The 22,339-nt window shown below is 49.1% G+C and overlaps 1 protein-coding gene across 1 annotated transcript in view; it reads right to left on the minus strand.

Annotated features, from left to right (window-relative positions):
• Window positions 1-8,924: 8,924 nt before the first annotated feature.
• Window positions 8,925-22,339, minus strand: part of CCNJL (cyclin J like) — a 63,655-nt gene continuing 50,240 nt past the window's right edge. The window contains exons 4-6 of the mRNA XM_007104691.2: window positions 12,629-12,931; window positions 10,873-11,032; window positions 8,925-9,348 (exon numbers count right to left, since the gene is read on the minus strand). Of these exons, the coding sequence (XP_007104753.1) occupies window positions 8,925-9,348; window positions 10,873-11,032; window positions 12,629-12,931 (887 nt within the window). The remainder of the gene's footprint in view (window positions 9,349-10,872; window positions 11,033-12,628; window positions 12,932-22,339) is intronic.

Consider the following 22,339-nt stretch of genomic DNA (forward strand, 5'->3'; position numbering starts at 1 on the left):
GGATGAATGGATAAAGAAGATGTCTCTCTCTCTCTCTCCCTCACACACACACACACACACACACACACACACACACACACACAGGAATATTATTCAGCCATAAAAAAGAGTGAAATCCTGCCATTTTTGTGACAACACAGATGGACCTTGAAGGTATTATGTTACGTGAAATAAGTCAGATGAAGAAAGACAAATATCGTATGATTTCAAAATAAAACAAAACAAACTCATAGATGCAGAGAACAGATTAGTGGTTACCAGAAGGGAAGGAGGTTATGCGGGTGGGTGAAATGGTTAAGGGGGTCAACTGTATGGCGGTAATGGATGGCACCTAAACTTGTGGTGGTGATCACTTTTCAGTATATACAAATATACTGCAAAGTATATACAAAGTATACAAATATACTGCAAAGTTGAATTATAATACTGTATACCCAAAACATATACTACAAAGAGAGTTGAATGATCTAAATTATCTTGAACATACAAGTCCCACATATGGGGTATTAGAAATAAGGTTTGCCCGACACCTTGCGAAGGGTCTGGCACACAGCAGGTGCTTAATAAGTGCTACCTGACCTCAGGTCCTTGCAGCCTGTGTAATCTACGGCCTTTCACTCTCAGGGGCCAGCCTCAGCTTGGACGGACAGCACAGCCCAACTCACTGGCAGCTCAGTCCTCGCCTCCCCCCACATTGTGCCCTGAAACTTGTTGCTTTCCAAGGACAGCACTCAGCCTCCCGCACCCACCCACCAAGCCAGGACCCTGTGAATGCCATCATTTTGCCAAGACTTATTGCTAATTAAGTTAACTAGGTAAGCATTAAATTAAACTAGCAGTGTTGCTGTTTCCCCTCCAGACTGAATAATTACTCATATTGAGCTTGGATAATAAGTCTCTAAATAACAGAGAGGTAACAATAATTAGGCTGAAAATCGAGAGAGAGAGAAGGAAGGGAGAAGAGTAGAAAAGAAAGAAAGAGCTGAGGGGGAAGAGAGATTGTTTATACTTTGGTAACCAATTCAAGGACAAATTCAAACACTGCAGCCAGTGTTACAGAGTCAAAGATTCATGGAATAGAAGGACCTCGGAGCTCAACTAGTTTAAACTCTGTATTCCACAGATATAGAAACCAAGGCTCACAGAGGGGAAGAAATTCATCTAAGGTCACACAGCAGATTAATGAAGGGCTGGGCATCACTGGCTGATGGAGGCTACAGTTTTTCATTCCAGCTTATGGGGGTAAGTGGAGTAAGGTGAGATGGGGTGAAGTGTCCATGTTGCTGGCATCTTGGAAAAGAGGCTTCCTCAGCCAGTAGAAGGGACAGTGGTTAAGAGCTTCGACTCTGGAGTCACATTGCCAGGGTTCAAACGCCTCTTCTACCACCTAGAAGCTGTGTCACCTTGGGGTAAGTTCATCCATTTCTCTGAGCCTCAGTTTCCTACCTTGTCAGTGGGGAAAACAACTGCACTTACCTAATAGAGTCGTCACGCTACAAATTAAATACTAGCCACTGCAACCGCGACCACCATCATCTCCATTATCAGCACTGTCATTCTCAAGCCAGTGTGATGAAAGTGTTAGGAGTGCCCCCTCCACTCACTTGTAAGGCACATGGGCACGCTGCAGTATTTCTTGGCATCTTGTCTTGTCCATGTGTAAAATAGGCTAATAAGACCTTCCCTTCCCCGGTGACAGAGGAGTTGCAAGGGTAAAAGGTAAAAATCCTCGCTAGTGGCCTCCATAAAGTTAGAGGCGCTTCACCATTTTGCTGTGCTGTTCAAGGTGCAGTAGTGACTCCCTGCTCAGTTCAGGTGCCCTTCACCCTGACCCTTGGAAGTCACCTCTAGCAACCATTTCCCTCCTGCCAAGCTCATCTGGTGAAATGGGGGCTTCTCAAAGCGTCTTTCAGGGGAACCGGGTTCGCGCCCCGGTCTGGGAGGATCCCACATGCCGCGGAGCGGCTGGGCCCGTGAGCCATGGCCGCTGAGCCTGCGCGTCCGGAGCCTGTGCCCCGCAACGGGAGAGGCCACAACAGAGGGAGGCCCGCATACTACAGAAAAAAAAAAAAAGTCAAAGCTGAACAATGTTGACTTCTAGCTGGATTCTGCTGCCAAAGCCATGACTCTGAGGCCTCCCTTAGTGAAAAGGGTAAGAACCTTACAAGAGCCAGTAGCATCAAATGGGAAACTCTCTCCTTCCCTAATCAAAAAGCCTGCAGGACTCCTTGAAAAGAGAAGAATGCACTCACTATAAGAGTTGAATTATCTAAGTGTCCATCAGTGGATGAATGGATAAAGAAGATGTCTCTCTCTCTCTCCCTCACACACACACACACACACACACACACACACACACACACACACAGGAATATTATTCAGCCATAAAAAAGAGTGAAATCCTGCCATTTTTGTGACAACACAGATGGACCTTGAAGGTATTATGTTACGTGAAATAAGTCAGATGAAGAAAGACAAATATCGTATGATTTCAAAATAAAACAAAACAAACTCATAGATGCAGAGAACAGATTAGTGGTTACCAGAAGGGAAGGAGGTTATGCGGGTGGGTGAAATGGTTAAGGGGGTCAACTGTATGGCGGTAATGGATGGCACCTAAACTTGTGGTGGTGATCACTTTTCAGTATATACAAATATACTGCAAAGTATATACAAAGTATACAAATATACTGCAAAGTTGAATTATAATACTGTATACCCAAAACATATACTACAAAGAGAGTTGAATGATCTAAATTATCTTGAACATACAAGTCCCACATATGGGGTATTAGAAATAAGGTTTGCCCGACACCTTGCGAAGGGTCTGGCACACAGCAGGTGCTTAATAAGTGCTACCTGACCTCAGGTCCTTGCAGCCTGTGTAATCTACGGCCTTTCACTCTCAGGGGCCAGCCTCAGCTTGGACGGACAGCACAGCCCAACTCACTGGCAGCTCAGTCCTCGCCTCCCCCCACATTGTGCCCTGAAACTTGTTGCTTTCCAAGGACAGCACTCAGCCTCCCGCACCCACCCACCAAGCCAGGACCCTGTGAATGCCATCATTTTGCCAAGACTTATTGCTAATTAAGTTAACTAGGTAAGCATTAAATTAAACTAGCAGTGTTGCTGTTTCCCCTCCAGACTGAATAATTACTCATATTGAGCTTGGATAATAAGTCTCTAAATAACAGAGAGGTAACAATAATTAGGCTGAAAATCGAGAGAGAGAGAAGGAAGGGAGAAGAGTAGAAAAGAAAGAAAGAGCTGAGGGGGAAGAGAGATTGTTTATACTTTGGTAACCAATTCAAGGACAAATTCAAACACTGCAGCCAGTGTTACAGAGTCAAAGATTCATGGAATAGAAGGACCTCGGAGCTCAACTAGTTTAAACTCTGTATTCCACAGATATAGAAACCAAGGCTCACAGAGGGGAAGAAATTCATCTAAGGTCACACAGCAGATTAATGAAGGGCTGGGCATCACTGGCTGATGGAGGCTACAGTTTTTCATTCCAGCTTATGGGGGTAAGTGGAGTAAGGTGAGATGGGGTGAAGTGTCCATGTTGCTGGCATCTTGGAAAAGAGGCTTCCTCAGCCAGTAGAAGGGACAGTGGTTAAGAGCTTCGACTCTGGAGTCACATTGCCAGGGTTCAAACGCCTCTTCTACCACCTAGAAGCTGTGTCACCTTGGGGTAAGTTCATCCATTTCTCTGAGCCTCAGTTTCCTACCTTGTCAGTGGGGAAAACAACTGCACTTACCTAATAGAGTCGTCACGCTACAAATTAAATACTAGCCACTGCAACCGCGACCACCATCATCTCCATTATCAGCACTGTCATTCTCAAGCCAGTGTGATGAAAGTGTTAGGAGTGCCCCCTCCACTCACTTGTAAGGCACATGGGCACGCTGCAGTATTTCTTGGCATCTTGTCTTGTCCATGTGTAAAATAGGCTAATAAGACCTTCCCTTCCCCGGTGACAGAGGAGTTGCAAGGGTAAAAGGTAAAAATCCTCGCTAGTGGCCTCCATAAAGTTAGAGGCGCTTCACCATTTTGCTGTGCTGTTCAAGGTGCAGTAGTGACTCCCTGCTCAGTTCAGGTGCCCTTCACCCTGACCCTTGGAAGTCACCTCTAGCAACCATTTCCCTCCTGCCAAGCTCATCTGGTGAAATGGGGGCTTCTCAAAGCGTCTTTAAAGACTACCACTAGGTGGCGTTCCACCGCACACCTGTGGCCCCCAAGGATACCACGAGGTGTTTGTATGCTGGGGGTGGGGCAGGGGGGTGAGCAGTGAAATCCCAAGTGATTGGGCCATGGTGTGGGTGGGTGTGTCCTCCTGGGGGGGCGATGCGGAGGCCACAAGGCTCCTCAGTCCGGCATATCTAAGTGCAAAACTGAGTCCACACCACTTGCCCATGGTGAGACCTTGGGCCTCTCTGAACCTCAGTATCCTCATCTGGAAAATGGTGATAATGATGTTGTCGTGAGGACAAAAGAGCAGGGGGAATAAGAAACCATGAGGAAAGTGTCAAGTACAGGGCGTGGAACACAGTAAGTGCTCACTAAACGGGGCCCTTCTTGGAGGTTCTACTGGCGTGACTGGGAACACACTAGGTCAGAGCTTCCAGAGCAGAGAGATGTGGCCAAACATGGCTGTGCATGTGCATCTCCTGGGGGTCCTATTAAAAGGATAGCCCAGGCCCCACTGCAGATCTGCGGAACAGGACACTTTGGGTACGAAGACCAGGGAGATGTCACTGTTCTGAAGTGCTCCCCAGCCAGGTGTGACCTTGGAGACCACTCCAGTCCCAACCCTCCCATTCTGCAGATGAAAAAATTGAGATCTAGAACAGGGGACTGACCGGCCCTCGTCCACACAGCTAGGGAGTAGCAAAAGGTCTGACTCCAGTATATACTGCCTGCTGTGGCTCCGGTAAGGGCAGGGCCTGAAACATTGGTCCGAGCTGGGCCAGCAGATGGCTGACCACTTGAGTTCTTCCTCCTTTAAAGCTAGAGCTGGGATGGGGAGCGGTGAAGCTCTGGGGCTCATCCGGGCCCCTCCTCAAAAGGGAGAGGCCCACTCATCTACAATATTTGTCACAGAACTCACTGCTGAATAATGATGCCACATATTCCATGCTTTCTTATCATAAACCTGAAGTGCAGCCCAGGCTGACAGCTTACTCACTTTACAAATGAGAAGACAAGTTCAGAGTGGAGAAGAAGCTTTTCTCAAGGTCATATAGCTAAGAGCAGACAGACTCGCACCTTCCACCTCTCGGGCTAACGTTCTTGTCCATACACTAGAAGCTGCAAGCTTCCAGCCTAAGAACCACCTTAACCTGCAGTGTGTTTTATTGGTCTTCTATTGCGTTGCAATTTAAAAAAGATTTTTTTTTAATCACGAAAAATTAGATTTCCTAGCAAGTGCAGATATCCAGTTTCTCTGAAAATCTGAAGTTGTGGCAACATAAGCCTTACATCCCTGAAAGGCTGTAATGAGCCAGAGCTGAACAGAAGCCACACCCCCTCCAGGGGACACACTGGCTTCATCAGTCCCCATCACCTCACGCTGTCTCAGTCATCCAGCTGATTCACTCACTATGTTACCTGCCTGGTCCTGGTGGGCCTTTGGATTTGAGACGCCTGTGCCAAACGCTATGGCCTTTCTGCTGAAATTCGTCATAAATGGCTTCCCTGAGGAACAGAGAATGAGGTTAATGAGGTTGGTAAGATTCTTTCCCAGGAACTTGGTGCCAGGGATCACCAGAGGCAGCCCAGAGGTGGGGTCCCTCCCAGGGGATGCTCTGGGGAAGCCCCAAGCCTGGTCCCAGATCTTCACCTTCACAGCTGGGGCTGGGGGAACCCGTCCCATGTCAGAGCCTGCTGGGGGCAGAGGCAGATGGAGCCGTACATCACGTCAGCCTGTGTGGCAGCTGTGCAAAAGCTATGCTTCTGTACTTTTGTCTGCTGCTGAGCACACTCTGAGAAGCCCCTTGACCCCGTCAATCAGCAGCACAAATGCCTGGCCACCCTCTTGCGAACCCACATCCATTATTCTGTCATGTCTTCTTCACCAGGTGAGCAGGATGGCCAGCTGGAGCCTTGCACTCATTCAAAACTCGACTGAGGCGTCTCAGGGTGGCTGGGGCAGCTCCAGGCTGCCTGGGTTTGAACCGTGCCTCCTTCCTTCACCACACTGTCTTTAGGCAAAGAACTTCTCTGTGGCCCTGTTTTCTGATCTGTAAGGTACAGCTGCCTTGTAGGGTTACTAGGATGATCATAGGAAATAAGAGGAGCAAATTCCTTAGCAGAGTGCTTTATAAACAGCCAACGCTTAATAAACGTCAGCTGGGTGATGAGCGCCACGATCGCCAGGTATCTGTATATCCTATTGGCTGCAGGTGGGTTAGGGCACAGCCATCAAACCCAGTCAACAAACTAACAAGGTCATTCCAGAGGATTTAACAGCTACGATGAAAACAAAAGGGGTAAAAGGAAAGAGACCTGGGGGATGACAGAGACCTCTCTGGAAGGTGACCTTGCGGGCTGAGGTTTTTCAACCGTGGCACGCGGTCGTTTGGGGCCAGTCCATTCTTTAGTGTGGGGGCTGTCCTGTGCACTGTAGGATGCTGAGCAGCATCCCTGGCTTCTACCCGCTGAATGCCAACCATGTCCCTCTCCCAGTTGTGACGACCAAAAATATGTCCAGACATTGCCAAAAGTCCCCTGGAGGGCACAAATGAGCCCTGCTGAGAATCACTGATATAAGGGATTAAGAGAGAGGAGCATTCAGATGACAGAATAGATGGCTCTGGAGACACGGACTCTGAACCCAGAGGGTATGAGGAAGTGTAACCTTAACCCTGACTCTAATCCAGGCATTTGCGATGTTTAGCCCACTTCCTTAAACTAAATCACTCTCACTACCTCCATAATGGGTTCTGTTTTTCTGGAGAGCCCCACCCGATTCAGAGCTGGGATGTCAGGGCCTCCCTCACTCCTGCTGCCCAGCCCGTGTCCCAGGGAGGCCCAGCTCCAGCTCCGAGGCCAGGAGCCCGTCTTGCTGTCACGCAAGCCCGCGACCGCTTGGCACCAGTGTGGGTGCCCATCCCCGGAGGCTGACGTGGGAGAGGGAGGGAGGGCTGGCTGAGAGAAGGCCAGGAAGAGAACCCAGAGAGGCCACGAGCAGGTGATGTGTTTATTGCGGGACCACATTTTTTTAGGGGCTGGGCTGGCTGTGAGGTTCTACTGAGGGGGAGACGACGACACGGACGGACGGACCCTCCCAAGCGCCCAGCCCCAGAAAAGACAAACACAATAACTTGGAATCCAAACCAGCTGCACATAAATAGAAGGAGGTTGGCAAAAGAAAAAGAGAAAACAACAAATGAATGTACATTTTCCTATGCTAGTGTGACAAAGCGGCCCCGCGCCGCCCGCGTCCAGGCTCTTCTTTACTCAGCTTCCACGCCGAGGCTCCCATCTGCTCTGAAAACCGCCTTCAGATCCAACTCCTGGCAGAGTCTGGACTGGCAACCAAGTCAAGAAAATTAAGATGGGTTCTTCTCAAAAAAAAAAAAAAAAAAAAAAACACCAACCAAAAACCGCTTTCGTGGTTCTCTGCACCTCCCAGTCCTAGGGGGTGAATAATGGGACCTCTGACCCTAAACCAACCAAAAAATAAAACACGCTGAGCACAAGCCATGAGTCAGAATAAAAACATATTGCACATGCTTCCAAGAGTCTTCCTGAGAGCCCTCTCACTGCAGAGACCCAAATACTGGCTTCTGATCCATCCTGTCACTGGCTGTCAGTCGTGTAACAGACCCTGCACGCCCCCAGATCCCCAAAGCCAGTTGGCATCAGGCATACAATCCCACATTATGAGCCTCTGCTCTGAGCCAAACTTGAGGCTGAGACTGGGTTTAAACTCAAGCAGGAGATGCATGCGGTGGAAGGAGGTGAGCATTGCTGGGTTTAAATCTTTGTCTACTTTTCAACAAGCTTTCTCCTCTGGGTGGTTATCGAAGTTCTACAGGTGAGCAGAGCATCCAAGACGTGGAATCTTCCGGAACCGAGAGCCTGGAAAGTGGTTCTCCCCAACCATATGCTTTTGCAAAGGGAGCTCTGTGGTTAACCACGGGTCTGCCCCAAGCCAGGTTAAAAACCTACAGCCCTCGCGTGGGACCGGCAGTGTGGCAATCACCATCATTTTTCTCCTAAGGACTTTTCAAGTATCACAAAATCCCTGATACAGCATGTAAACAAGACATCTTACTGAACAGAAAGCTAGGTCACTTCGGGAAGCAGCAGCATGTGAAATATCTAAAAGGCTGAAGAGGGTTTTAGGTTCCACAACAAAGCAACAAGACAGCTGCCCACTGTGCCTGGGAAGGCAGACAGACGCTCGGGCATGAACACACACACAGGCCCCTGTGGATGGAGCCAGGGAAAGAAAACCACCCCAGATAGCATCTACCGGGGGTCTGGAGACACATCAGGCTGCCCCCTTTTCAGTGGTGTAGCTGCCATCGGCAAGGAATAAAGGAGTCTTTGATGCTAAAACCTGGACGTGCTCGTGAACTGCTGGTCTGCATCCAGTCCCCAGTCTCCTGGCCTCTTCCCAGGTCTTTCTCGACCCGCTGGGCCCCTCTCCAGGGGTCGGCCACCGAGCCAACCCCTTGCATCCCAGCCACACGTGGAAGACGTTTTCCAGAGCAACGCTCTTGGGTGAGGTATGTCACTGCCTGTTTTGCCCCGGGTCAGTTTTATTTAAAAAGAGCATGCACCCTCTCCGTTCAAGGGTCCTGAGGCTCTGCGGGGACAGCCTCCCAGGCGCCTCACTGGGCTGGGCTCCCTTCGTCAGCATCCTCTTCCTCTGCCCAGATCTCCAAGGCCTCCCTGCGTGGCTAAAGGTGCCCTATCTGTCGAAACAGCCCGCAGGGAACGCGTGGCTCCCGCTGAAGTAGCCGCTCCCGTAGGTGGCGGCGAGGCAGTGTCTGGGCTCAGCTGCAATGGCCATGTGCATGCTGAGGGATGCGGGCAGCGGCATGGGACACACGTCCAGGGGCTGGAGGGTGGGGTACAGGGCATGGAGGGAAGAGCCGCTGCCCCCTGAGAGCAGGGTCCCCGAGTGGTGGGCCTGCAGCGAGTCCCGATAGGCCACGCATAGGTCCTGCACGGGGGTCTGGAACTGGGCCAGGGCCATCGCTGTCGGCTGGCTGAGGCCGGGGTAGGCGGGTGGCTGAAACAGCACCTGGGTGGGAGCTGGGGGTGTGCCGGGCACCATCGCCAGGGCCTGGCTCTTGACCGCGACGGCATCCTTGAGGATGTTGTCATAAGCTCTGAAAGGAAAGGACTTGGGTGAGACTTGGGAGGTCAGAGGCTCCAGCACCAGACACCTGCCTTGCTGAGGGGGATGTCAGGAGATCCGTGTGCTGTAACTGCTGGGCCTCTCCCAGCCTGGGCTCACTGCCTGAAGCACTGCCTCAGCTGTTCTCTGACTAAACTCAGGCCTCAGATCTCAGCTTGGATCTGCTTCCTACAAAAACCCTCTTCTGATCCCTCAAGACTAGCCTAGCTGTCCCTGCAGCCCCTCTGCACTGCCCCACCTTGGCGGTCAACACCGCAGATGATCACTTCCGGTCACTACCTGGTCCCTCGTGCAGAGTTCGCGCTTCGAGAGAGAGCACCCATCTGCTTTTGCTCATCACTGCATCCCCACACTGGGCACAGCGCCTGCCCTGAGAGGGCAGAGCTCCCGGTGCTTAGGTGAGCACAACCTCTGCCTTCAAGGCACTTCCAGCCAGCTCCATCCCCGGCTAAGCTAGCAGATTTCAAGCAGGTTGCCCCCAGGGACCTAAGTGTCTCCATCTGAAAAGGGGGATGGAACAGGTTTTTTGCCATCTCAAAAAAAAAAAAAAAAGCTTCCCGTAGTAAATCTTTTTGGGAAAACAAATCAATTAGAGGCTTTGGTAAGAAAGGAACAAGTGGAGGCTGCAGCAGGTCTGAGCAGGGGGCTACCCCAGAGGGACAGCCTTGGGGAAGAGGCAGGGCTGGTGGTTCAGTATCCAGGGGCACCCCATCCTCACTCAGGCTAGACCGTGTTCTCCAGCTTTGGGCACCTTCTAAAAGGCACAGATTCTAAAATAAGGGTTAGGGAGCAGGACTGATTCCAGAGAAACGGGACAAAGGCAGCTGCACCAGGAGGCTGAGAGGTGGCTCTTCAGGGGCTGGCCCCGTGGTCAGTGGGGCCAGCATCCAGGAGATGCCACCAGCCGTTGGGTGGAAGAGAGACCAGGTACAGCCAGGCGAGGGCTTTCTGTCCTGTCTGTCCTCCTCCCTGCAGTCAATACTGAGTTCTTTTGCTTCCGATATCAGTTTCAGGGTGTTCTGTCTATGATGCCTTTAAGCATCCTCTCTGAAACACTGAACACTTCCTCCCCAAGATTCCCAAGGACCCTTGCAAGGAGGCTGTGGCCTCTTACGTGAAGCCACTCTGGACTTAGCTCGCTAAGAGTCAGCTTTGTGGCCATGTCTGAGAAAAGCAGCTCATAATGAGAGTGTCTCAATATAATCACCCAGAAGGCTGACTGATACACTGGGTCAAAGAGCCCAAGACACTCAGAAAGATGTGCACAGAGCCCTCTTCTGCTGCTGCACTCTTGACCTAAAAACTGCAAACCCAAAGTTACTCAAAATAGGCAGGACCAACTCCCCAAATCCCAATTCTGTCAGGAGTCACCACGGCCCACTTTCTGTGAGCCACCAGCCCACCATAAGCCTCCAGGAAATTGCCTGAAGTGGGTCTTATGAGCAAGTGGAACTTCCGTATTTCCGAAACACAAAGAATCAGGAGAGGAACTTACACCAGCAGGATTTCGATGCATGTGCTAAGATGTTCCAGAGAGTAGTTTGAGATCCTCTGCAGGTCTCTGGTCCAGTAGGGAGAAAGCTGAAGGCAAATCCTAGAGGCCCCAACGCAGGCTGCGGCCACCACAGAAGGCTGGAATTTGTAGAAAATATGATCTGAAAGAGAATCACAGAGAAAGAGTCAGCATCAGAAAGCCTGGTCCTGGAACCCTGCCTTGTGCTCTCCAGTAGACAAATGATTAGGTCCAAGGTTGTTCACTGCTCCCGCAAACACACACACACACACACACACACACACACACACGATGAAAATTTAAAACAGCATGAATTTCCATTCTTGAATCTTAAAACACCTTGGCTCTCTCAGTCTGGGTTTCTTATGTCAGCCTAGAGCAGCAGTTTTCAAAATACCATCCCTGGCTTCCAGGGGCTGCAATGGGCTTGCTGATGGGCTACAAGCAGAACTGCCAAACACCTGTTCCTTCCTTTGGCTGTTAGGGGTGACCCACACACTGTTTCAAAGGCTTCTTTTTGAGGTTATGACTGAAGGCTACTTAGTAACAAAGCCTGGCCCTCAGTAGGCACTCACTAACCATCTGTTGAAAGAACTAACGAATGAATGAATTCCTGTAAGTGTTTGATATTCTTAACTAAAACTGGAACTTGACTTATGTTTACTGGGGAATCCTGCCCCCCCACACTCCCCAGCTCTACTGACGTATAATTGACAAATAAAACCTGTACATATTTACGGTGTACAGCGTGATGTTTTGGTACAGGTACACACTGGGAAATGATCTGAGAAATCTTAACGTCCTACTTTGATATCTGGCAACATGGCAAAGCTGGGACTACTTATGTGCAAAGGCAAACTGTTGAAATTCCCACAATTCTCATGAAGAACAGTCAGTTATCAGCACATTATTATGCTGTCTTAAACTGTTTATGACTTTCAATGATTTCAACATTTGCCTGTTAAAGTATGAATTAGGCAGGGTGGTATGGTTACAGACACAGTCAGAGTCAGACTCCCCAGGTTCAAATTCCAGCAATGGCCTTGGGTAAGTTACTTCATGTCTTGAGTATCAACTAAGGAAACTGATTCGTAAAATGAGAAGAGCACAAATGATTTTCATGTGAAGTCATTGTGAGGTTCAAATGAGACAATGCATGCAGAGCACTAAAATAAGGTGCCTGGTACATAGTAAGTGCTCATTTAATGCTTGATATCACAATTGTTGATGTCGTTACTGATATTATTGACATTTGGTTTGCAGTGGGTTATCAGGTGGTTGTATCAACAGTATTTCTGACCTAGTGTTGTACTTAATACCTAGATCTTTAGACACTTCAAATAAAGGTTCCCAAACAGGGTAAAAGTTTATTGCTAAAGCAGATGTAAACATAATCCTCTCTCCCACCCTACCTGTATGATGATAGCTCTTCCGGAGTGACCTACTTGTGGATTTGCATTGTGTTCCAGATTAGTGTATAAAAAACTACAGGTGATCAGTAAATAGACAGGCTACCAGCTGCCTGCATACAAGCTGCTACTTCTCTTTTACACGTTACTGCTAACACATGGTCGAATCGTCGCTCCTTCTCTGCTGATCCCTGCCAAGTGGAGTGATCTGGTGATTTGGGTGGATGGGCCCGCATCAGCAAGGACTCCCTGGGGCAGGCCTCTCAGGGCCCCTGACCCCGGCCCCGTGTGGCGGGGGAAGGGCAGACAGGCCCTGACATCAGCCCCACCTTGCAGGGTGACCTCTAGGAAGTAGTGGGCGTACTCCTTGAGGCACTCTTTGGTCTTGCGGGGGCAGGTGGTGGGCCAGCTGTGGAAGTGGTGGTCCTTCTGGCTGACGGAGGCCAGGAGGTAGTAGTCGAGGAAGTGAGCGGGTGTGGGCAGGCAGAGGTTCCAGCCAAAGGCCTCCAGCAGCAGCAGCTCTGTGCTCAACAGCTCCTTCTTGGTAAGGGAGAAGTTCTGGCTGCTCAGGATCCTCGTGCTGTTTATCTGCTCCAGCTTGGGGACGTGGTCTTCCCTATCCTCGAACTTACCTGAGGGAGAAGCAGAGGTTACTGAGACTTTTACAACACTTGCTGTAAAAGCCCACCTTAAAGTACCTGGATGGTGCTGGCAGGGAGAAGAGCAAGCCCAAAGGCACACATTCCAGATCTGTCACACCTGGGCTCGAATCCCCAGGCCATCACTTACAGCTGTGCTGTGTGGTTATGGAAAGGTGTCTCACCCTCTCTGTGCCTCAGTTCTCTCACATGTAAAATGGAACTTATACATCCTAAAGCTTTTGTTAGATTCAATGGGAAACCTCACACCAAATGTTCAGACCAGCATGAGGATCACAGAAGGTGCTCAACAGCAGGTAGCAACAGCAGCAAGGGCCTGGGGAGTAAGGTGGCCCTCCCATCTGGTCCTTACTAATTCAGCCCCAGGACTGGTCAGGGGGCCATTGTCACGGTGACCTTGCAAATTTGGCCCTGTCCCTCCAGACGTGGAAAAGTCCTTCAGTGGCTCCCCAGTATCTTTAATACTGAGTTTAAACTCTGTCAATGGGTTCTTAGTTTGGATTCCCCCAGACACAGTTTGCTTGGGATGTGAGCCTAGGAAAGATCTGTAAATAGGAGAAGACAGGAAAGGGACAAAAGCCAAAAAGGCACTTGATCTTGAAGAGGTTTCTGCACTCCTATGTTCACTGCAGCATTATTCACAACAGCCAAGACAACCTAAGTGTCCCCTTTCAGATGAATGGATAAAGAAAATATGGTATTTATATACAATGGGATATTATTCAGCCATAAAAAGAAGGAAATCCTGCCATTTGGGACAACATGGATGGACCTTGAGGGCATTATGTTAAGTGAATAATGAGAGAGTCAGAGAAAGACAATACTGTTATGATATCTCTTACATGTGGAATCTTAAAAAAACAAACTCAGATACAGAGAGCAGATTGGTAGTTGCCAGAGGGGGTGGGGGATGTGAAGATGGTCAGAAGGGACAAACGTCCAGTTATAAGATAAATTAGTCCTGGGGATGCAACGTCGGGCATACTGACTATACTTAACCGTATTGCATATTTGAAAGTTCCTAAAAGAGTAGATCTGAAAAGTTCTCATTGCAAGAAAAAAAAGTCTAACTATGTGAGCTTATGGATGTTAACTTATTGTGGTGATCATTTCACAATATATGCATATATCAAACCACTGTACACCTTAAACTAATGCAGTCTGCCAACTGTCTCTCAATAAAACTGGAAAACAAAAAAAGCGGCGTCATGTGACTTCCAAAGCGAGGCTTTAAGAGGCCTTGCATCTTCTGCCTTTGTCCCGCCTGGAGTGCCATTCCCAGACCTCTGTGCAAGGAAGCAAGTCTAGCCTATTGGAAGTGAAGAGGCCACAAGGAGGAGAACCAAGACGCCCAGGCAACAGCCCAGCCAGCAGCGACTCTCACACACGTGAATGAGGCCACCCTGGACCTCTCAGGCCAGCGGATCCTCCACCAACTGTATGAAGGAGTCCAGGTAATACCAGCACTGGAACCACCAAGCGACCCACATCGTTGTTGTTTTAAATCACTTAGTTTTGGGGTGATTTGTTTTGCAGGAACAGACAACTGGAATACATTCATATCAATGCACAGTGGCAAAAAGATGCGAAACCCCGCAGACATGTCACACAGCTCGGGAAGTACTGAAGGAACAATGACCTCATACTGGAAGGTCCTGGAAATAATCTGCAGGAAACAAATCCGCATGAAGCTAGATACAAACAAACAGAAATAAAACATAAGCCTGGGGTTATCCCACTCAAGGGTCAAGGGAACTGAGGATTTCCACAGCAATGTCCCCCTGACAGAGTCATCAGTTGTGGAAGGCCCTAGTGGCAGCCTCTGCTGTGGAGGGCTCTGCAGGCAGGGGGCGTGCAGCCACCACACCCTCACTTGGGGGAACCACGCACACCTGGCTGTAGCCTCGGCCACGGAAATTCTCTGCAGGCACCGTGCCCTCCTTGCCTACGAGCACCCTTCTCCATCCCCTCTTCACTCCGCCAAGCTCACCCTGTCCTTCACCCTGAAGCCACCGGCCCCTGGAAACCTTCCCCGACCATGGTCCCCACGTGCTGCCCGATGCCCACATCGGATGGTGGTGGCCTCAGTCTGGTCACCTTGGCCTCCAAGCCTAACCTCACTGGGTGAAGAACAGCTGCGGGAGCAGGTGTCGGAAGAGGCAGTGGGCGACCAAGCTGAGCTCCGAGCACACATCTGTGCCGATGAAGGGAACAGCCAACAAATCGTCCACACACCTGTGCTCAACTGCCAGCGCCCCCTGACCCAGTTCTCAGCAGACGCTCAGGTTCGCTGAGAGATAAGGAAGTCACCACTTCGGGCAGGCGGCCCTGCAGCAGATACAACACATTCCTCACTGAGGCCTCAGAAGACGTCACTGAGAAATGAATCTGACTGAGCACGTCTGCCCGTCGGAATAGACTGCTGGCTGCCAGCAAGACCGCGGAGGGTCTTCCCACTGACTCTGGGAAGCCTGCATCCTTCTTCTCAGGGAGCCAGGCAACAGCCCACTGGGTGGGCAGAGATGCTGACGTGAAGCTCTAGTGCTTTTGCCACAGAGGAGCAGAGACGATGCTGACCGGTCCCCAAGCGGCTTCCAGCAAAGCAACCCAGACTCATCTCCTTCCCGAGCCCCATCCACGGCCCCGCCGGCGGAGCACACACCTTATTCCCTTGCCTTGTACCAGGGCAACTCAGGCAGGAAAAGGTGAGGACAGTGCTGCCCCTTCCCCAAGGGGAGGAGGCTCTTGAACGCTGAAATCCTGGGTAGGGGGGACCCTGCTGACCAGGCCTTGTTGCCTTCCGCAGTCTCAGGGCCCCTCGCCCTCCCCAAGCACTGGATCCAGCCACACTTGGAATCTGGCCCCTCCTCCAGCGGGCGTGCTCATCCCCTCACCCCCTTATCATGTGTCCTCCAGAGCTCAGTTCAGAGGCCGCTTGGTGTCATCAACGCACTTCTCACACTCAGATTGTTTAATCTCAAATAGTAGTATCAACGGCCAGCACCTGACCATTAATAGGTCATTAACAAGTGTGAGCCCCAGAAGGATAGGAACCCTGTCCCACGTATTCAAAGGTGTGCCCCGAGGTGCCAGCACCATCCCCGGCACACAGTAGATGCCCACTGCCTATTTGTTGAGAGAATGAATGGTTCTCTCTGGATAGTTGAATTGTAGGCCATTTGAATTGTTCTCCGATGCTCTCTGATTATTTGTATCTGCTATTTTTTTCTCCAACACTTCACTTATTCCTTATGCAAATTAAGAAGAAAGAAAATAATATTTTTCTTGCAAAATTGTCAAGGTTTCCCTGAACCTTGGGCTGACCTGAGCCAACGCTGTTCGCAGGCACTCAATAGCTAGAGCTCTTTTCTTCCCAGAGCAGAGGGTGGCATGGTGAAGGTCACGGCTCTGGTAGAAACCTTTGCATCTGGTACCTTTAAAATGGAGAGATCTGGTGTCAGCACCTTAACCAAGCGATCAAATGTAGCATCGCTATTGCATCGTGCCAGCGGTGGCACCAAGACCCTTCCGCGGTCTTGCTGGCAGCCAGCAATCTATTCCGACGGGCCGATGTGCTCAATCAGATTAATTTCTCCCTGCCCTCAGTGCCTTTCAAACATTTCAGAGTTCTGCCTTTTCCGCAGCCACCAGGCCCAGAAAGGATCACCCTCAAATGGAAGGGGCCATGGATTACTGAGGAATCTGATTCACCTGCTCCCCACGCTGGGAAGGCTACATGGGGACCCACCGCACGGCAGAGCAGAGCAGAGCAGAGCTGGGTCTGAATCCTCGACAAGTTGACCCTGGACCTAAAAGCACTAAACTCCACAGGCTGTTCATTTCTTCTCTAGGAATCCACCCCACACGGAGAAAGCATGGCTATGCAGGATGCAAACTGCTGTAAGAAGTACCCAGCACACAGAAATGGACAGAGCTCCCATGCTGGGCCGGGCACCAGGCTTTGCGCCGGACACACAACAGATCCTCCCAGGTAGGTTCTGTTCGGAGCCCCAGAGACTCAGAGAAAAAGCTCACGCAAGCACTCAGCTCCACACCTAGGAGTGACCTCGCAGCCCCTGCTCTTAGCGAACAACACATTTCACAGCCAGCAAAGATTTTATGAGTTTCCTGGTGTTGCACGTGCCCGGCAGACGTTTCCTCCCCTCCTCCCATGACCGTGAGCCGGGCAGCCCTTTGTCCGCAGCCCGCCACCACTGAGCACCGCCACTCAGCTGCTTGCTACTTATTGACAAATGGCACAGACAACAGATGCCTGGGAGTCTTTAGGCAGGTCCCCCGGGAGGGGCGGGGGACAGAAGTCCGAGTCTTTCCAAGTCAGACAAGAGCCACAGACTGTCTTCAACTTGTTTGATGTACTTTTTATTTGGAAAAGTTTCAAATCCACAAGAAAGAAGAAAGAACAGAACAATGAACCCAGATGACCCTTCCCCAGATTCACCAACAGCTGACACGGAGCCACACAATTGCCGTGTGTGTGTGTGTGTGTGTGTGTGTGTGTGTGTGTGTGTGTGTGTGTGTGGTATATAAATATTGGTTTTACTGGACCATTTTTTAATTAACTTGCAGGCATGACATGCCACCCCTGGATATTTCAGCATCCATCCCTGAGGTCATTTTCCTACCTAATCATAATGTTATTAGCAATTGCAAGAACATCAGCATTAATGTAGTTAACATTTTCTAACATTCAATCCATATGTGACTTTCCCCAAGGGTCCCAAAAATGCCTTTATAACCTTTGTTTTTTTGATCCAGATCCAAAAGGCTACACATGGTGTCTGTTACATCTCTTTGGTCCCATTCTTTGTTTGTTTTTCATGACATGGACTCTTTGGATGAATCCAGGCCAGTTGTACAATGTCCCATATTCTGGATTCCCTGATTGTTTCCTCATGATCAAACGGTTTGAGCAAGAAAACTACAGAGGTGATGTTTTGTCCCTCTTAACAGATCACATCAGGAATTATACAACATCAGTTTGTCCCAGCAACAGCGATGCTAACATTTGATCGCTTGGTTGAGGTGCTGACACCAGATCTCTCCATTTTAAAGGTACCATTCTCCTGTGAAATTAATAAGTCATCTGTGAGGTGACACCTCAAGAATAAGTGAATATCCTGTTTCCCAACAGCCTTTAACTCAATGGTTTGGCATCCATGGAGGATCCTTTCCTGAATAAATTATTACATTGGAGTTGAAAAAAAGAATTTTTAACAAATCTACCGTTTCATCTACATTTTTCTTTTTGGATATTCACACTGTCCCAAATTTGAACAGTGGGAGCACTGTCAACATACTAAGGTTAAAAAAAAAAATCCTAAGCCTATCAGAGCACTCACCCTGAATCTGCAAGGCCAGCCACGTGCACATGAGCCCTTAGTGTTGGTGGCAGTGGTGAAACATCCAAACAACACCTCTGAGGATGCTCTGCACACCAGCTGACCGATTGCTCCCACACTCCCAGGGGCTGGTGCGAAGAGAGCCTGAACCACACTTGGCAGGTCACAGAGTTAGTTAGTGGACTGATGACCGTGAGGCCACCAAGTGACCTAAACTCTTAACCAAAGACTAGGCCACAGTGGCCAGACACTGTAAGCCAGCAAGCCTCAGGAGTGACACTCACACACTGGCTTTTTTTTTCCTCTCTCTTTCTTTTTTTAAATGGCATTTAAAGAAATTATAGTAAAATGCACATAACAGAAAATGTACCATTTTAACCGTTTTTAACTGTACTGTTCAGTAGCATTAAGTACATTCACACTGTTGTGTAACCAATCTCCAGAACTCTTTTCATCTTGCAAAACTGAAACTCTATACCCATTAAACAACTCCCTGTTTCCCTCCACCAACCCCTGATAACGACCTTTCTACTTTCTGTCTCTATGAATTGACTAAAGACTGGCTCTTACTTCATCTACCTACTGTCCTGACAATCAAGCCTTAAAACAGACCAAACAGATTCCTGACTTTTCTGAAGTAGGGTCAAGAGAAGCAGTATTTTTAATTGCTTAAAAAACAAAACAAAACAAAACGAAACAAAAACCAAACTCTTTATTTTGGAAAAATTTTTAAATACCAAAAAAATAGAGGAAATGTTATAATGAACCCCCATGAATGCAATATGCGGCTCTAACGCTCATCCACATTTACATTGCCTTTAGAAAATTTCTTAAACAAAAACATAAACAGCACAGAATGGGAGTCTATAAAAAGCCAGTGTTGCCCGCTTTTCAAGCCCAGGCCCAGTGCTGCCCACTCTCTGCTAGACAGGTCCCAATTAATCCCCTCAACAGTCCTTCATGCCTGGCAAGATGCCCATTTACAGACTCATTCAGGATTACCTGCTGCCCATTCAGGAGCTAAACCTAGGCTCAGACATGAGGCCAAAGTTTCCTGGCTAAAGAGACCCAGGTTTTAATGCGATAGCTATTAAAACAATTCTTCTCTGCTAAAGAAGTACAATGCCTTTAAAAACAGTCAAAGCTGCTCTTTCTGAAGAAAGGCCTCTCTCCTATTTGACGTCCTCCCCCCAGCCCTTCATCTGAGAACCAGAAAAAATGTGATGAGGAACTGAGACCCCATGGCTAACCTCCCCCTTCCCGCAGCTCCCTGACCTACTCTGTATGCTGCTGATGATAAAGGGAAGGGAGGGAGGCAGGTCAGAGGGTAAAGAGACGCCCCAGTGGCTGCCTGGCCCTCCTGGTGGACCTGACATCTTCTGAGCTGACTGTAGAAAAGAGCTGGGCGGTAGAGGAGCTGAGGACCCAAGAGGAAAGAGAAAGCCCTGGTGGAAAGGGCTTTTCATCAGTACTTGGGAGAGAAAGCACTGGGCCCTTTAGTCCCCAGGCTGGGCCAGGCTGAGTGGAGACCTTTCTGATACTAATTCTTCGTTCTTCAGATTCTTCCCTCTTCAGATTCTTCCCTCATCGAAGGGGAGAGCAGTGGCCATTAGGTGGGGCAGAACCAGCCAGCTTTTTTTTTTTTTTTTTTTTTTTTGCGGTACGCGGGCCTCTCACTGTTGGGGCCTCTCCCGTTGCGGAGCACAGGCTCCGGACGCGCAGGCTCAGTGGCCATGGCTCACGGGCCCAGCCGCTCCGCGGCATGTGGGATCTTCCCGGACCGAGGCACGAACCCGTGTCCCCTGCATCGGCAGGCGGACTCCCAACCACTGCGCCACCAGGGAAGCTCCCGGCCAGCTTTATTTACAGCTAGTCCTGAGGATATTTAATGAGGGATGAGCATCCTGTTAACCAGGGAGAACCCAGATTCTGGGGGAGGTCCTGACTGGAAACAGGCAAGAATGCTCCCCTTTTCCCTCCAAGGACTTTGAGTTCAGGCTCAAGTGCTAGTTCTCCATCCTTACTGCTGTTATGACCTGTATGACTTTGGACAATCACTTGGAAACCCACACCCCAAAGGGTGGTCAGGAGGGCTCAAGGAGATAGTAGGTATGTGACTGGCACAGGACCCAGGGCACAGGAAGCGCTCCATAAATGGTAGCAGATGCTGCTATTATTTACTGAACGTTGTTATTTATTCCTTGCACCCTGGACCTGTGATCTTTCTTCTAAAGTCCTATTAGTTGGGTAGAGATGAACTAGAGTTGGCAGCCGATGCTACAGACATTTTCTTACAGGCTCTGAAAAAGGCTCTGGAAATAAGTCCAACCAAAGGCTCCCCCAGCTCCACCAATTCCACTGGATGGGCTGTGAGGGACCCCCAGAGAGGACGCTAGAGTGGCCCCAGCTTCCTTCCCCTGGATTGTGATCTTGAATTCCACCCTCCTGCTGGTGGTTCCAAGGTTCACAGAGAGGGAGGCCAAGGGCAGTGTGGGGTCCCAGGCCTTTCCCGGATGGGTCTTCCCCACAGGGGTGGGAGTTTCCCAGGTGTCCCAGCTGGTTATCAAGCAGGGAATCCACACACTAGGATGTGAGCCGCGGAGGGCAGGGAGTTTCACACTTGGTTCCCCTCTGCATCTCAGGCTCCACGCACAGCACAGCAGGCATCAAGCAATACAGGCAGTCCCGAGGGAGGGGCAGCCTCCATGGACCACGCCTGTTATGCCCTTGACAAGTGAACTCAGTGCATTCTGGGTACAACCCCAGGGACTGGGAGTGTTTTCCACATGGAATCAGAAGCTCAGAAAGGTGAAGTGAGTTGCCCCCATCACCCAGCTGTGAAGGGCAAGAGCAAAATGAAAAGTCTGACTGGCTACTTATTCCATGAGGATGGGGACCACATCTGTCTTGTAGAACATTATAGATCCCCTTCACCTAGCACAGCAGCCAGCACAAATTCAATACTTAATAGGTTTTTTTAAAACAATACATAAATGGCTCCAAATTCCAGAGCTTTCTATATACTACAAGCAGGAAATCTCAGATACAATCACAAAGATCCCTGCAATTCCAGAAAGTCTCCATAGTGAGTTTATCTACCTGGGCGCAGGAATTCCCTTGGATGTGAGTGTCAGGTAAGCTGCAGCCTCTCCATCTAACCCCTATGTTCTCTACAAATACTCATCTTCATCAATCCTCCTATTTATTCCAGAGCCTTTCCACTAAAGATCTGTATGATCGATAAGACTCAGTTTTTATTTCCAATGGCAGAACTGAAGTTGAAGAGTAAATCTCCAACAGGGATACTTTCTGTAATAAAGAACAGCCTCCCCTAGAGGGTGTGGAGAAAAGGAAACCCTCCTGCACTGTTGGTGGGAATGTAAGTTGGTGCAGCCACTGTGGAAAACAATATGGAGGTTCCTCAGAAAACTAAAAATAGAGCTACCATATGATCCAGCAATCCCACTCCTGGGCATATATCTGGAGAAAAACATGGTCCAAAAGGGTATATGCACCCCAATGGTCACAGCAGCTCTATTTACAATAGCCCAGACATGGAAGCAACAGAAATGTCCATCGACAGATGAGTGGATAAAGAAGATATAGTACATATACACAAGGGAATACTACTCAACCATAAAAAAGACTGAAATAATGCCATTTGCAGCTACATGGATGGACCTAGAGATTATCATACTAAGTGAAGTAAGTCAGAAAGAGAAAGACAAATACCGTATGATATCACTTATATGTGGAATCTAAAATAAGACACAAATGAACTTATGTATGAAACAGAATCACTAACATAGAGAACAGACTGGTGACTGCCAAGGGGGAGGGGGTCGGGGGAGGGATGGCATGGGAAGTGGGGTTCGCAGATATAAGCTTTTATATCTAGGATGGATAAACAACAAAGTCCTACAGTATAGCACAGAGAACTATATTCAATATCCTGTGATAAACCACAATGGAAAAGGAAATATTTAAAAAAGAATGTATATATATATATATATATATATAT

The sequence above is a fragment of the Physeter macrocephalus genome, chromosome 8 (assembly GCF_002837175.3).
Source record: "Physeter macrocephalus isolate SW-GA chromosome 8, ASM283717v5, whole genome shotgun sequence".
NCBI lineage: Eukaryota > Metazoa > Chordata > Mammalia > Artiodactyla > Physeteridae > Physeter > Physeter macrocephalus.